Raw genomic sequence first — 15961 nt, 5'->3', positions numbered from 1 at the left:
GTTGGGTTTGGTTTTAGGTTAAGGTAAGGTAAGGTAAGGTAAGGTAAGGTAAGATTAGGTTAGGTAAGGAAAGCAAAGGAAAGGAAACGTAAGGCAAGGCAAGGTAAGGTCATGTTGGGTTAGGTTAGGTTAGGTTAGGTTACGGTAACTTTGGTTAAGATTGGTTAGGTTCCGAGGAGGCAGGCGTGTCATAAATGAATAAAGGAGACTGCAAAAGACCAGTTCACTTACAGAAGACAGCTACTCACGAACGAATATACTGTACGGCGTGTTTGCTATACGGTACACTGAGCTCTGAGTGAAATACAAACGAGTCTAGACACGATGTACGGATGAGATGGAAAAGAATGAAGAAGAGGAGGACTGAAAAATCAACAGCCGAAACAGTCTTGAGAAACATGGCCTTGAAAAATATCGTCAGAGAGAGAGAGAGAGAGAGAGAGAGAGAGAGAGAGAGAGAGAGAGAGAGAGAGAGAGAGAGAGAGAGAGAGAGAGAGACAGAGAGACAGAGAGACAGAGAAACAGACAGAAAGACAGAGGCAGAAAAACAGAGACAGAGAGACAGAGGCAGAAAAACAGACAGAGAGATAGAAAGACAGGCGGAAAAAAAGACAGGCAAAAAAAAAAAACAGAAAAAAAACATAGAAACAGAAAGACAGACAAAGAGAGAAGAAAAAAGCAATAGGAGTCATGGCTGGCGATAATGATTCTATAAGTTAAGTAGATGGAGCAGTTTACAGCACATTTCTTGCCGGTTAAGCTGCCTCAGTAAACGAAGGTAATGGAGACTCGTGTTCGCCGCCGTGACAACTAAACCACAGATCTGTTGCTGAGATTACCACCGAGAGAGAGAGAGAGAGAGAGATGAAAGACAAGACGGAAGGGAGGGAGGAAGGCAGAAAAGAGAGGAATGGGAGGAAAGTGAGGATTGTGGGGAAAAGGAGGTGGAGGAGAGTGAAGCGACCACCAGAAGGAGGAGGACTAGGAGACGGAAGGCTTCGAGGAGGAGGAGGAGGAGGAGGAGGAGGAGGAGGAGGAGGAATGGTGTGTGCTGGTGTTGACATTCCGCATAATACCCGTGAGTTAGCACACACCAAGGCGGGTTTAACGCCTCCTGCCTCCCAAAAGACGCTCGTGACGCCAGACTAAGGCGGCGCACGAAGCCGGCCAATCTGCCAGCGGGCGACGCGGCGGCCAATTGTTTCCAGTGTGGTGGCCATAGTTTAATTAGCCGCGGTGCCCCTGGATCCTCCATCATCCAGTACGTGACGGTGACCACATTCTCTCCGACCCGGCCAGGCGGGGACCAAGCTTAGGCACACACACACACACACACACACACACACACACACACACACACACACACACACACACACACACACACACACACACACACATACACAGATGAATACGTATAAAACTCTCTCTCTCTCTCTCTCTCTCTCTCTCTCTCTCTCTCTCTCTCTCTCTCTCTCTCTCTCTCTCTCTCTCTCTCTCATGTTCCTCTCTGCATCCTCCTAATGAAGTCATTAACCTTTGTAGTTCCGCGCTGCCTTCTCCCTCACACGCCGCCCTGCCTGCCTGCCTCACCTCGCCACTCACCACCTCGCCGCCTCGCCCAACAAAGGCTGCCAGGAGGGGCCACTCTCGCCTCGCCTCGCCTCGCCCCGCTCCTCACTCGCGGAACATCCAAGTGTGACACAGACTGATTTTCCGCTCATTCCTTCAGGTTTGTTTAATTCAACTACACAACAAACGTGTGCCTTAATTTCTTCCCCTGGAAATTAATGACATTACCTTCATCAGATTCACACACGGCGCCTCTGGACAAACACGGGTAAGTGTGGGGTGTGTGCACAGTACCGATGAAATGTTCCGGCGAGTGAAACAAGTTAACACGTGGCGGTGGCGGTAGTAGTGACGGTACAGTACTAAGACTACGCCTTCCTGTAATTAGCTGCGCCTGGCTATTATTACTAAGCTACAGTGGCGCCTGAAAGACGGAAATAAGTGTGCTAGCTTCAATACAGCTCGGCCTCACACCCTCCTTCCTTCCCGGCACGCCAAACGGAGTGCTCCTTGCACGCACGGCTGTCACGGTTTCCTCTCACACTACGACAAAATAATTCCGGCTTGAATATCGCTAACAAAACTGTGGGTGCTGTGATTTGTTGTGTGACGGTCGGTGAACCTCCTCTCCTCACACATCCTGCAAATATGCATGTGAACAGTCGCACGGGGTAGCAGCAACACCACCACCATCACCGACACTACCACCCCGCCCACAGCCACCGCCACCGCCCACCTGTTTGTTGCGAGCATCCTTCCTGGCTTGGGGATGTGCCGTGGTGTTCCGTGCGGTGCCGGAGTGGTGTTACGTGCAATGCGATCCCTACACTCCCGGCACGGCCCAGCAGACGGAATCATTGTCTCTAAAACTGGGCCGCCACCTCGTTTAATTACATTGCTATTCTCGTAACTTCCTCTCCGCGATGTCTTGAGAGCTGTCTTCATCTTTTTTTCTGACTCAGTTCTGGATATCAATCAAGGTGCATAGTGTGTGTTTTATTCATTACACAGGTGCTGTTAAGATGATAAGGAGTTCAAAGGTGTATGTCCCAGCGAAGGTGTGAGAGGGAAACAGTGATTCGAGATAAAATTCTTGGGTTTATCACCAAAGCCTTCCTTTTTTTAGCAATTTGGGACGTGGGAGAGTTCGTGGGTCCACCTGGCTGTCCGTCCACCGCCGCTAGCCACCTGTTGGCGAGGTGTTGGCTGGAATGTTAGACAGGCGCAATGGCCAACCCGCGGCTCGTCAAAGATGCAGATAAATGGATAGATAGATAGATAGATAGATAGATAGATAGATAGATAGATAGATAGATAGATAGATAGACAAATAGATAGAGATAAACATAACTGATAGATAGAGATAAACATACACAGATAAATGGATAGACAGATAGACTGACAGATGAAAGATAGATAAATAGACATAGCTGATAGATAGATATACATACAAAGATAAATGTATAGATAGATAGATAGATGCTTACTGACCACAGCTTTTAGAATTACGGAGAACTTCAACATCTTAACCTCTTCAGTACCATGACGTGTTTTCATATTCATTCTGCTTACTATTTGGTGATTTTATACAGCTTCAGGAACACATGTTGGGATTAGAATAGTGAAGACTGTGGCCACTAATCTTTCCATCTCCATACGCCCTTCCTAATGTAAACAAAATCGTCGAATCATGCCCCAAAATTAAGGTAAACAATGCGTCCCAGTATCAAATATCTTAATGTACTACCATGGAAGCAGAAATTTGATAATGAATAGACAGAGGATAAACACAATGAGTCCACAAGTAAATAAAGAAGCTGCAGGAAGACATTAGTCCCTGTAAGAGTCCTTTGAGTTACTGAACGCTATAGAAACATCACGGAATAATGTTTCTTTACTGCGGAATCAGAGTACACATTCTTGGCAGGTCTCTCTCTTACGTAAAAAAAAAAATAATAATAATAATAAATAAATAAATAAACAAAATAATAATAATAATAATAATAATAATAATAATAATAATAATAATAATAAAAAAATGGCTAACTCGTAAGACATATAAATAAAACTCTTGACATATTTCAGCCACTATCACCATCACCAGATCACGGTCACCACAGCGCCAGGACGTGAGTGAGTGCAGGTGCTCGTCACTCACGCACTAACGCACTCACGCACACAAGTATCACACTACCCCCTTCACAACTGTTTGCGTGTGTTTTTCAGTCCACTGCTTCCAATGGCTAGTGGCGCCCTCGTTCTCTATAAGCTCCGTATTCTGAAAGACTTTGCGCTCTCTCTCTCTCTCTCTCTCTCTCTCTCTCTCTCTCTCTCTCTCTCTCTCTCTCTCTCTCACCATCACTGCTTTCCAAGGGCCCCAGTTAAAGATACTCGTGTTTTTAAGAGTATTGTTATGGTTCCGGTGACAGATTGGCTAAATTTCTGCTTTATTAAAAGGAGAAACTGTCCTGAAAACCTGATTAGTTGTCTCCTCACACCTCACTATGCCACACCACGCTTGCCTGGTTACTTTTCAAGCGTCTCTCGTATTCTCAAACATTTCTGTGCTTCACCTCCACTAATTCAAAAGGCTTTATCCAAACTTACACGGTTTTTATTAAGGTGTTTTTACAGTTCTAGAGGCAGAGTGACAAGATTTCTACATTACCAACCGGAGAAACACTCTAGAAAACCCCGCTAATCATCTCTGTGGCCTTGGAAAATAGTCGTGGTGAGAAAGCAAAGTGTTTTCCCCTTTAATCCAAAAAATTCCCGTGAAAAGCCCACACTGTATAAATAAAAAATAAAATAAAATAAAAAAACGGGTATAAATTCTTTCCTTCAAGTCAACCAATGTTTATAAGGTCACAAATGATGGATTCTACCGCTCTCTCGCTAGCTGTATTGTATCATATCAAAATTTACATCTCTTCCTCTCCCACTCCCTCTCTCCCTCTCTCTCTGATGTGTTTGTCTCTGCCATTCCTCAACTCTTCATTACCAGTCGGGACCGCTAAGTGACGCTGACAGGCCTCTGCCACGAGACTATCACCACGCCATCGCCGCAGCCATTCAGATTAATCCCCCACTGCATAGCGCTATCAACGTGCCGCAGCCAAATAGATTCTTGAGAAGGAAGGTCGCGCGGACACTAATCGTCTACATCATTAACCCCTTCAGTACCATGACGCGTTTCCATATTCATTCTGCTTAATATTTGGTGATTTTATAAAACAGAAACTCATGTGGGGATTATAATAGTGAAGACTGTGGCCATTAATCTTCTGACCTCCATAAATCCTTCCTAATGTCAAGAAAATGGTCTAATCGTACACACATTTCAAGGTAAAAATGTGCCCCAGTACTGAAGGGGTTAATGCATGAACCCTGGAAAACAGATAGCACAAGGAACTGCTGGATGAGACAGTAGTTGGAAAGACAATAGTTGAGACACTGAAGATAAGGAAACACTCTAACGACAGTACACAATCCACTCAAAAGAATCATATGCACTGAGAAGATAGATAGGAAATGGAACAGTAGGAAGAGACAAAGTTGGAGTACTGAAGGCAAAGGTAAGGAAACACTAGCGACAATAGACGATCCACCCAAAAGAACCACAAGCACTGGCGAGATAGACAAAGTAGGAGGAGACAGTAGCTGAAACACTGCAAAAACACACATATTGCAATAGGAACAGTAGGAGGAGAGAATAGCTGGAACACAGTGAAGACAAAGATAGAGAAGCACTTCAGAGACAGCAGACGAAACACACACAAAAAAGAACCACAAGCACTGAGATTGATAGCAAAAAAAAAACCGCTGGAAGACACAATACTTGAAACACTGCAGAGACAACGAAGACGGAAAAAAAAAAAACGAAACACTCGACACTAGACGGAACACTGACACGGAAAGAAACACTACAACCTGAGCAAAAAGAGTCAGAAGATTTATTTATCCATCACCACCACTGCCAGTCTAAAGCCACACCTGTATTAGCTTGAAACAGGTGACCAATACTCTGACCCAGCACTGATGAACCGTTCCCATCTCCCTCTTTCTCTTTCTCTCTCTCTTTCCAAACATTCACCTCACAGCGCTACCCAGACTGCCTAATCGTTCAGCTCAGGACTCATCAGTGTGTGCACGTAACCAAGAGTGTCGCAATGTGTGAGTCATTAGTCCTGCCTGAAGAAAGAACAAGGGTCTCGCATCTCATCGTTCAATTGTTGATCTCTTGTAGTCAGTCGCTGGTTTGAGTCTCTCCAATAGGGAATAGATATTAAATCCTTCAATCTACACTGGTTTTCTTAGGTTTGCATTACTGCTGAGGTGATTTGACAGCAATGTTTCGACGCGACTTGAAAACATTATCGAAAATCAATGTTTTCCTACAGTCGCTGGTTCGAGTCTCTCTCCAATAGGAAATATAAAGTAAATCCTTCATTCTATAATGGTTTTCTTAGGTTTGGATTACTATAGAGGCGATCAGATAGCACTGCATAACTCTTCACGCCTCGTTACCTTGAAAACATTATCTAAAGTCTTATGTTTTCCTTCAGTCGCTAGTTTGAATCTCTCCAATAATGAATATAAAGTAAATCCTTCATTCTAGACTGGTTTTCTTAGGTAAAGATTACTGTCCAGGCGATTAGACAGCACTGCATAACTCTTCAAATTTCGACACGACTTGAAAACATAACGTCAAGTCAATGTTTTCCTACAGTCGCTGGTTTGACTCTCTCCAGTAGGGAATATAAAGTAAATCCTTCATTCTTGACTGGTTTCCTTAGGTTAAGATCACTATAGAGGAGATTAGACAGCACTGCATAACTCCTCATGTTTTGATACCTTGAAAACCTTATCTAAATTCAATATCTCCCTTCACTTCAATTATGGATGGTCCTTTTCACCTCGGATTAGCACCTCAGTGGACCTTTTTACCACCCTTTCGTTGCTCTTCAATGATCCCTTACATACAAATAAATAAATAAACACAATATACAAGAGCTCTTCCTATTCAGTCAGCGAAGAGAAGGAAGAAATCGGTTGTGTTTACAGCAAGGGCAGGCAAAGAAGCTCCAGCCTGGCACATCTCATCAACATTCAGCTTCCCTAAGAACTTGAACTATAATTAGATTCTCACTCATGCTACTTGCGACGCCGCCTGCTTACTGACGCCTCCACCACACCAGTAACTTGACCAATTAACAAACACTGTGTAATAAACGCCTTTAGTCGGTGTGTTTTCTATCTAATGGTAAAGAAAACTAAATATGCAAGGCAAGGGTGGGAAAAACTTGTGATTTGAAGTGTACCAGTAGCTTGACCAATTAACACTGTGTAATAGACGCCTTTAGTCCGTGTGTTTTCTATCTTATGGTCAAGAAAACTAAATGTGCAAGACAAGGGGAGGAAAACTAGTGATTTAAAGTGTACCAGTAACTTTGACCAATTAACACTGTGTAATAGACGCGTTTAGTACGTTGTTTATCTATATTAGGATGAAGAAAATTAAATGTGCAAGACAGAGAAGGAAAAACTGGTGAATAGAATTGTTTAGGCATGTCTTTCACGTGAAGACAATGGGATTTAAATACACAAACTGAACTTAGATTAATTAACCCTGAAATAGAGGCGTTTAATCAGTGTGTTTTCTATCTCAGGGTAAAGAAAGCTAAATGTGTAAGAAAGGAGAGTAAAAACTAGTGATTTGAAGTGTTTAGGCATGTGTTTCTTTGACGTGAAGACAACAGCACCTTACACTTCAGCTTAATAGATGCTCAGTGTATTCATGAGCTTAGGAAGGTCGTGAAGTAACGCTGTTAGATGGTTTACATACACAAACTTAACGAGGATACGAAAAGAGCAAAATCAGAGTAAGATATTGAGTGTTTCTGAATAGTCCACGAATCATGTGTGTTCAAATCAACTAATAACTAAACAATGAGGTCCCATGTCCCTGTATTTACCCAAACTCAGTGAGGACACGCCACAAGCCTGCCTCTCTTCCTTATATGTGAAGTATACTCCGAACATGGAGGGAGTTACCAGCTGGGGGATGGGAAAAAAACTGGCGGAGAAGACTCTGAACACCTCATTTCATAGGTGATTTTTATGTAGGGAATGATGAGTGAAGGTTCCACTTTAGATTAGAAATAACAGATAGAGAATATTCAGAGTAGAAGAGTGGGAACAGTTGAGCGTCATTAAAGGAGGCGGTCCTGCAATAACTAATCTATCACAAGCAAAACTAGAAGTGTAATTCATCTCTGGCTTCCAAATAATGACGCCCAGCAGTCTACATCTCATCAATGCGTGTGAGCGTGACGGTACAGCTCGCGTCTCCCCACTTTAGGGAGTTACTAATGCCCCTGCCTCCCATGTAGCTATGCAACACTTGAAGGCCATGCTTCTGTCAGGTGTGGCGGCACCTTTGGGGTTGTATATCTCCGAAACACGTACGCACGCATGCACACGTGTCACCGAGGCCATCAAGACATATCAATAGCCTTGTCCAGCCTCGCCACCCTCCCCCCAGCCCAGCACCCTGAGTACTGGACTGGGACGCAGCCTGAGCCTCGGACACACCATCACGACCGCTTTCTTGATGTGTAATTTGAGGGACGCTCTACACAAACAGTTCCGCCGTTGCTACCGCTGCTTCTATTGCCTTAGATCATCCTGCGCCGCCCTACAGTGAAGCTCCCGCTCGCCACCACTTCCAGTAGTACTCGTGGGACGGAATTTCCTACCCGGCCGGCCAGGTGTGCCCGTCTGCGCGCCTTCCCTGTGTTACAGAGAGAGGCGCGCCGCACGTGATGCAAACTGATGAGCACCTCCCTCCTTGCTCCGCTGGCTTGTCATCTACTTCCCTGCGCTCCCACCGCTACTGTGTGTGTGTGTGTGTGTGTGTGTGTGTGTGTGTGTGTGTGTGTGTGTATGAGTGTGCGCGCGCAGGCGAGCGCTTCACATGACTTCCTTTATTCTTCTGAGTGAGGAATATAAATGAGATCAATTCCCAGTACACAGTCCCCGTCGCCGCTGCTGCCGCCGCCAACACCACTAACGACCCTCGCCGGCCCTACACTCCCAGCAGCCGTGTCGCGTCCAGCCAGCCAGACTCTTCCCTTACATGTCCAGCAGCACCGCAGCTCACCTTCCCAATCATTACAGCTTCTTCGCCCACTGAATACCATGACGTGTTTTCAAATATATTCTGTCTATTTGGCGATTTTATAAAGTTTCATGGATTAAAATAGCGAAGACTCTGGCCACTAATCTTCTGACCTCCATAAACCCTTTCTTATGTAAATAAAATCGTCTAATCACACCCAAAACTCGTGATATAAATGCGTCCCAATACTGAAAAGCTTAACACTGCGGTGAAGAACAAGTAAAGTTACAAGAGCGACGTTGAAACATAGAGAAAATAAAGTACTATTTAATTTAAACGCAACCTAAATCAATACAGGTAAAAGTTCAGACGCAACACAACAATAAAAAGATAAAAGAGGACGCAGGAACCATCTGTGTTAGGGAGTCCCAGCGAGAAACCCTCCCCACCAGGTAAACAAGCGCCGCTCAGCTCTCCCGGCGAGGTTCTGCGGTCGGAAAGCCCCCGCGGTGACAACAGGTGGGTCGAGAAGGCAGGCAGCGACCACACCACGAGGGGTATCAGGATAAGGCCAGACGAACCACACAACAGGAGGCTTCTGACGTTAGCAAGGTAGCGAGTGGCCTTCCTTCCACCAGGTAGATGCATTCGGTGCGCTACTTAACCCCTTCAGTCTACTACGTTGCGTTTTCATATTCATTCTGCTTACTATTTGGTGATTTTATACAGCTTCAGATACTCATGCGGGGGATTAGAATAGTGAAGACTGTGGCTATTAATCTTCTGACCTCCATAGACCCTTCCTAACGTCAATAAAATGGTCTAATCGTACACAAATCTCAAGGTAAAAATGTGTCCCAGTATTGAAGGGGTTAAGATGTTATGTGTAGGTATATCAAGTTATGCCTGTGTTGGGTTGTATATTAGCTCGCATTCTCAAACACTTATGCACTTCACCTCCACTATTTCAAAAGGCTTTCCTTAAATATACACGAGTTTTAAAAGGAGTTTTTACGTCTCTAAAGGCAAAGTGACAAGATTTTTATATTATTAACTGGAGAAGCACTCTTGAAAACCCCGCTAATCATCTCTGTGGCCTTGAAAAATAGTCGTGGTGAGAAAGCAAAAGCGTTTCTGTATACGGACCACTGTTATGACTGGCGAGACCTGAGGGGAACACACAACTCTGCGATACTTTCCAACCTTCATGACTCACACGGTTGTTTACTCTTGTGACTAATAAGAGTAGCAAGAAATAAACACTACAACTATACTTTTCATCCCCCCTGAGTTACATATAGAGTTCCAAAGTATTTTTAGCGACGAGTGAAGTAGAGAGAAGGAAACAAACTCACTTATTGACCAATGAGAACACGATGGACCATACTACAAACACACACATACACACACACGTTATATTCCCGCCTTCAGTGATGGGAAAGCGGGTTCATGTCTTCCTTCACGATTGGATCACACACAGCCCACACTATTTACAAGAAAGACGCCGAGTGAGAAGCTATACAGTGATTAGTTGGTTAAGAGCGCTGTGCAAAAGGGCATCTGTCTTATAGGGAGATTCACGCGAGCACATGCAAGAGAATATTCCGGAAGTGTGTTAGTTACAGCCGCTTGTGTGTGTGTGTGTGTGTGTGTGTGTGTGTGTGTGTGTGTGTGTGTGTGTGTGTGTGTGTGTGTGTGTGTGTGTGTGTGTGTGTGTGTGTGTGTGTGTGTGTGTGCGAATAACCCAACATTCACATACACTCCTAATATTTATCTATCACCAATTATTGAACAAACACACACACACACACACACACACACACACACACACACACACACACACAGCCCGTCGTCCTATGCGGAGTGAAAAAGGCGATCTCCAGCGGTCTAATTGCTGCATCAAACCCCAAACCGAAGTGTGAGGAGGAAGCAGAGAAGCATGCAGCACACCTTTAGAGTGAGTGCGGCGGCTACAGGAGTGACTGAGTGGAGTGTCGTGGTTGTGGTGGTGGTAGTAGTGTGAGAGGAAGGCGGGGGAAAGAATGAGACAGCAGAGATCTGGGAGAGTGCATCACTGGCGTCACTGTCACACCGTCTCTCCCTCACTACTGTGGCTACAATGGCGAGGGAGACAAGGAGAGGGAGAAAGTTGTATGTCTTACCTGGCAAATCGCTCCTTGTCCTGCATGCTGTCCTCTGCTGGTTCCATCCGGCCATACTTAGATCCCGAGCCCTCCTCCTCATCTGACCTGCAATAATAGAAACATAGCATTACTCAGGGTACAATATTGACGAGCGCTGAGTTGCCGGTACAGCACACTAAGCACTTCAACCGGTCCAAGCTGTTTGTATGTGTGCGTCAACGAGATATCTTTACCTGCACATCAGTCAAGGTTAGGTAAGGTTAAAGGGGAATAAAATGTTAAGAAATGGGAAAAGTAACATATGGAATAGACTTTAAATAACGGTACTGCCTTTCTTTCTTGACGAATCACTCATCTAGAACACTATCCGGATACTTGAGAAAATACATCAGGGTGTGTCACAGTACAGGATGGATGACTGTCAAAGTGAAGCCCAGCCAGTTGATCCGTGTAAAGTTTGGCGTAATAATACCCCAACAAGACCACGAGACTGTCACTGTCGCGGCGGCCGTCACTACAACAGGGGCCGCCTCAATCCAAGCTCACCCGATGCCACGCGGTGCCGTGAGAAAGGCCAACCACGGCAGCCAGCGACTCCCACCTGCATCCTGCGCGACAGAGCTTTTTCTTGCCTCCTGTGTCAGCTCTGGATATCACACACAGGCGTATCACCGTCTCGCAGATCTTTGCACGTGTGTTTGATTGGCGAACCAGCTGCCTGGCGGGACACAATGGTGCGGCACGGCAGCACGTCGGTGACCCCAGCAGCTGTATAACGCGTGCACATGCTCCATCCGGGAAGACGCTCCAGTAACTTACCCTGTCATTTCCAGTCTTATCATTTCACAGAGGAAACATGAAACAGGTTCCGTGTGCCAGTATCCACCACAGCACGTCCACAGCCACTCCCCGCGGCCCTCGCCACCCAGCAAGCAGCAGCAGCAGTGGCAGGCAGGTCCGTCACTCAGCTGAAGGTCACCTCGTGAGGAACACTGCCCACAGCTTACTGAGACCCTCAAGGTACGAGGGCGGCGGGACAGCGGGGCGGCGGGACCCCATGACGCTGCGTCCACACCAATGGGGATGCGGTGGCGGCGGCGGCAGTGGGGGAGGGAAGGGGGATGAGGCACGCCAGGCCTCTACCTGGATATGAAAGAGACCTGAGCCTATTTGCTTCCCACACCTGGACGAAAATTCTCTAAGCATCGCGGCACGTCGCCCAACACGTTTCCAGGCCGCCGCCATGACGTGTTCATAGCCTCCAAACCACCAATGGAATTTTTATTTTAAATAGCTGGCATGCTTCCTTTATCTGGTGTCTGCTGCTCGACTGTGTTCTCCCAGGCCGTGTGGCGAGACTCATCCTGCTACATCTTCCAGCTTTCTGGAAAGTGATGGGCCAGCCCATCCCACCCACCCATCCCCCGTCACCCATCACATACCTGACACCTGGCCTTGGACGTGAGGCGGTGCAGGAGGGACCGGATTAACCTGCGGCCCTGCGGAATATGGACGCCACTCAACGTTCACGCCTCGCCTCTAATGCGTCTCATCCCGAACCCTCATCCCTCGACGCACCACAGAGAAAACCACCCCAAACACTGCCCAGGGGACCCGTGTTGTCGTCCTTTCCATTACGTTATCTTGTAAAAGAAATACACGACTTAGTTTTAGCCGTGTTTTCCTGAGGCTCTGAGTGCAGTTGAAGATACAAGAGTTCTAAAGTTGGCTTTTTTGCTTTTGTGATGAATATGTGCTCGAAGTTAGCGAGTGGCTTACCGTCCCGGGCCTGTTGTGTGTAGTCACGTAGGACCGGCCGGGGAGCCAAGCAGCGGCGGGAGGACAAGACAGGAGAGGAGAGGGAAGGGGAGGGGCAGGATTGTGAAGAAAACTGTCCCGGCCTCATGTAGTACACCAAGTTACTTTTACTGCCAATTAAAGTACCGCCAGCGAGGTGCGCGGCCAAGATGCACTTTGAAATCTGCCGAGCCTCCTGGATTACCATTCACCTCGACGACGTGTGTCCCCGATGCCTTAAAATGGATGTGCCTGCACTCTACACGCCGCCTCACACCCAGGTATTAGCGCTTGTGCTAACTGATGAGGGGCCAATGCAGGGGCGGGGCAGGGCGGCAAAGGTCACAACCGTTGGGGTGAAAGATCAAGACGCACCAACCTTTACCAGCGGTGTCTTGTTACCAGCAGACTCCCACAACAAGAGGGACAGTGTTGGAGACTTATCCTATTCTATTCTGCCGCTGCCTTGCTCCCTGCACACTAATGAACTCAAGGCTTCTCTCTCTCTCACCATAAACAGCGCATGCTTCTTCACTGCGCACAATAATGGGGACGCTTGTGGCTAAGAGCTACGATGACAACAGGTGTGCGAGGGAAGGTGTTATACTGGCAAGGCGGCATCACAAAGAAATGGTGTTAGTTGTCCTAGTATGAGTGGCGAGGCTTCAAGAACTAAGGAAGTGAGATGAAAGGTCATGGAGGGCGTGAAGGGTAACGAGGAGGCCTGTGAAGTGAGGGTGAGGGGTGAAGGAGAAATGGTAGAGAGAAGAGGGGAAATTAGAGAGAGGTGAGAGGTGAAGAGTGCGTCTGTTAGTGAGACACGTCAAATGAGAGAAAGAAAAGGAGAGTGAATGTGGGGCAGGAGGACGATGAGTAAGAAGTGGCGACTAGACGTGTGTGCGTGCTCCTGTGTGTGCGTGTGCGTGCGTGTGCGAGTGCGAGTCCGTGTGCTTGTGCGTGTGTGTGTGAGCGGTAGCAACATGGAAGGTGTGTATAAGACGAAGGAAGTAACCAGGAGCCTAAATATGACGACGACGACCACCACCACCACCACCACCACCACTACCACTACCACTACTACCACTACCACCACCATTTCCTGCCTCACCCAGCAGCGGGATGTGTGTCAAGGCAAGCAAGTGCACTCAGAGAAGCAGTTTGCCCCCACGGTGTGCTCTGGAGGGCGTGGCTGGCTCACACACTACACCTTACCTACCCTCTGCTTGGCCACCCCCATCCTACCACTAGCCATATTAGCACAGTATCATCAAAGAATTATACTGAATGAATTATTAAGACTCGCCACCCAGGAGCATTCGTGGCCTTGGTGTCTGTAAGTACTAGTGGCAGTTCATTAGTCACTTGATGTCCTGAGAGCTTTATTTTTATTTCCGACATCACGTTCGTTGCTGAGTTTTTGCCGTTTTTGTGTTTATTTTGAAGTGCAAGTTCCGGTCAAGGGCAACAAGAGTGATGGAATGGTAAGTAAAGGTAGATAAGTGGGTGAAGTGAAGGTGCAAGTCTATAAAAAGTCTTCAAGAGATGGTACACATTTATACAGCTGGAGAGTAAGTGGCGGTACAATATATAAAGATGATATGATGATGTACCAGTGTCCAAATTATCCTCTCTCCTCTCCTCTCCTCTCCTCTCCTCTCCTCTCCTCTCTCCCTCTCATCCCGTCTCCTCTCGTCTCGTCTCTCCCCATAAGGCGAATCCGGACAATGAGTAATCCGTCCGGGGTTTGTGTCGGCCTAACATCATTAACAGGAGGCGGGTTGGGATTTATGAACCATCCGAGAAGACACGAAAACCTCCCATTCTCTCCTCCTTCCTTCCTTCCTTCCTTCCTTCCTTCCATCTCAGTCCTCACCCTCATCAGCTTCTCTATTTTGTCTTCCTCTATTATAACTACTACTACTACTACTACTACTACTACTACTACTCTCTCTCTCTCTCTCTCTCTCTCTCTCTCTCTCTCTCTCTCTCTCTCTCTCTCTCTCTCACGTATTCTTCTCCAGCAACCTTCTTCTTTTCCTTCATTTATTTTTCTTCTTCTCAATTAGAACTAGGTATCAATATAATCAGTCATCACGAATAAGCACACACACACACACACACACACACACACACACACACACACACACACACACACACACACACACACACACACACGGCCTACTCCTCTGTCACACTCTGTAAGCCTCAAGATGATAAAGGAGGAGGAGGAGGAGGAGGAGGAGGAGGAAGGAGGAGGTAAGTATGTTGGGAGAGAAGCGAACACTGGTTAAAGGAGGAAATATAATGTGTGTGTGTGTGTGTGTGTGTGTGTGTGTGTGTGTGTGTGTGTGTGTGTGTGTGTGTGTGTGTGTGTGTGTGTGTGTGTGTGTGAGAGTGTGTGAGAGAGAGAGAGAGAGAGAGAGAGAGAGAGAGAGAGAGAGAGAGAGAGAGAGAGAGAGAGAGAGAGAGAGAGCAATATGATGAAACTAGTTAATTTTCTCAGTCCACCTCCTAAAGCTAATTACTATCACGAAATCTCTCTCTCTCTCTCTCTCTCTCTCTCTCTCTCTCTCTCTCTCTCTCTCTCTCTCTCTCTCACTCTGCTCGACAGGTAGTCACGAGAACATCCAAATATGGCGGTGGTGCACATTATCACACTAAAACACACACACACACACACACACACACACACACACACACACACACACACACACACACACACACACACACCTATCTATCCTTTTCCTATATGAACAAAAAAAACTGTTCATTTAGTCAGCAAGTTCTTCCGTTCAAATGTATCGTGTCTCCCTCTTCTCCGCACCGTGTTAAGGATCCCCACGCCAGTTCTTCTCCGTTGTGGCCATTACAGTCAAGGTTTGGGCTCAGATGGCACTGTTTGTTCTCCCTCTGGCTCATACTTGGAGGCCGCGATCTGGCCATTAGCAGCGCCGGGCCCGGGTGGATAATACCTTGCGGAGTTCGGCGATGGCTTTGAAGGTCCCGAGGCAGCCAGTTTGGGTCTTAGCATGAGTGTGCCGAGGGAGTGTTGGCAGAGTAGGAGGAATGAGGCGAGTACAAGGAGGAGGAGGGTGTGGCCTGGTTGAGGAAGTGCCCCTCCCTTGTGTAAACACCAGTAACCAGTAACCAGGCCGGCCCCAAGTTAGTGACAGCAGCTCTCCCCGACTCCCACGCTAGGCTACATGTGGGTGAGTGACCCTCATTAGTGCCCATCACCACATCAATGCCACTCAACACAACTGCGGACCTCAAGACACACTCACACACACTCGCTTACCGACGCCCACACGGACACGCCGGTGCGTTATTC

At 46.9% G+C, this 15961-nt stretch overlaps 1 protein-coding gene across 18 annotated transcripts in view; it reads right to left on the bottom strand.

Annotated features, from left to right (window-relative positions):
• LOC123503838 (aryl hydrocarbon receptor nuclear translocator homolog) overlaps window positions 1-15961 on the bottom strand; it is an 82646-nt gene that overhangs the window by 43679 nt on the left and 23006 nt on the right. For all 18 annotated transcript variants that reach the window (XM_045253913.1, XM_045253916.1, XM_045253919.1 and 15 more), the window contains exon 3: window positions 10852-10938. In XM_045253913.1, the coding sequence (XP_045109848.1) occupies window positions 10852-10938 (87 nt within the window). The remainder of the gene's footprint in view (window positions 1-10851; window positions 10939-15961) is intronic.

Source organism: Portunus trituberculatus, chromosome 14 (assembly GCF_017591435.1).
Source record: "Portunus trituberculatus isolate SZX2019 chromosome 14, ASM1759143v1, whole genome shotgun sequence".
NCBI classification, from domain to species: Eukaryota; Metazoa; Arthropoda; class Malacostraca; order Decapoda; family Portunidae; genus Portunus; species Portunus trituberculatus.
The sequence above is the reverse complement of the archived record's forward strand: the minus strand, read 5'-3'. Positions and strand labels throughout refer to the sequence as shown.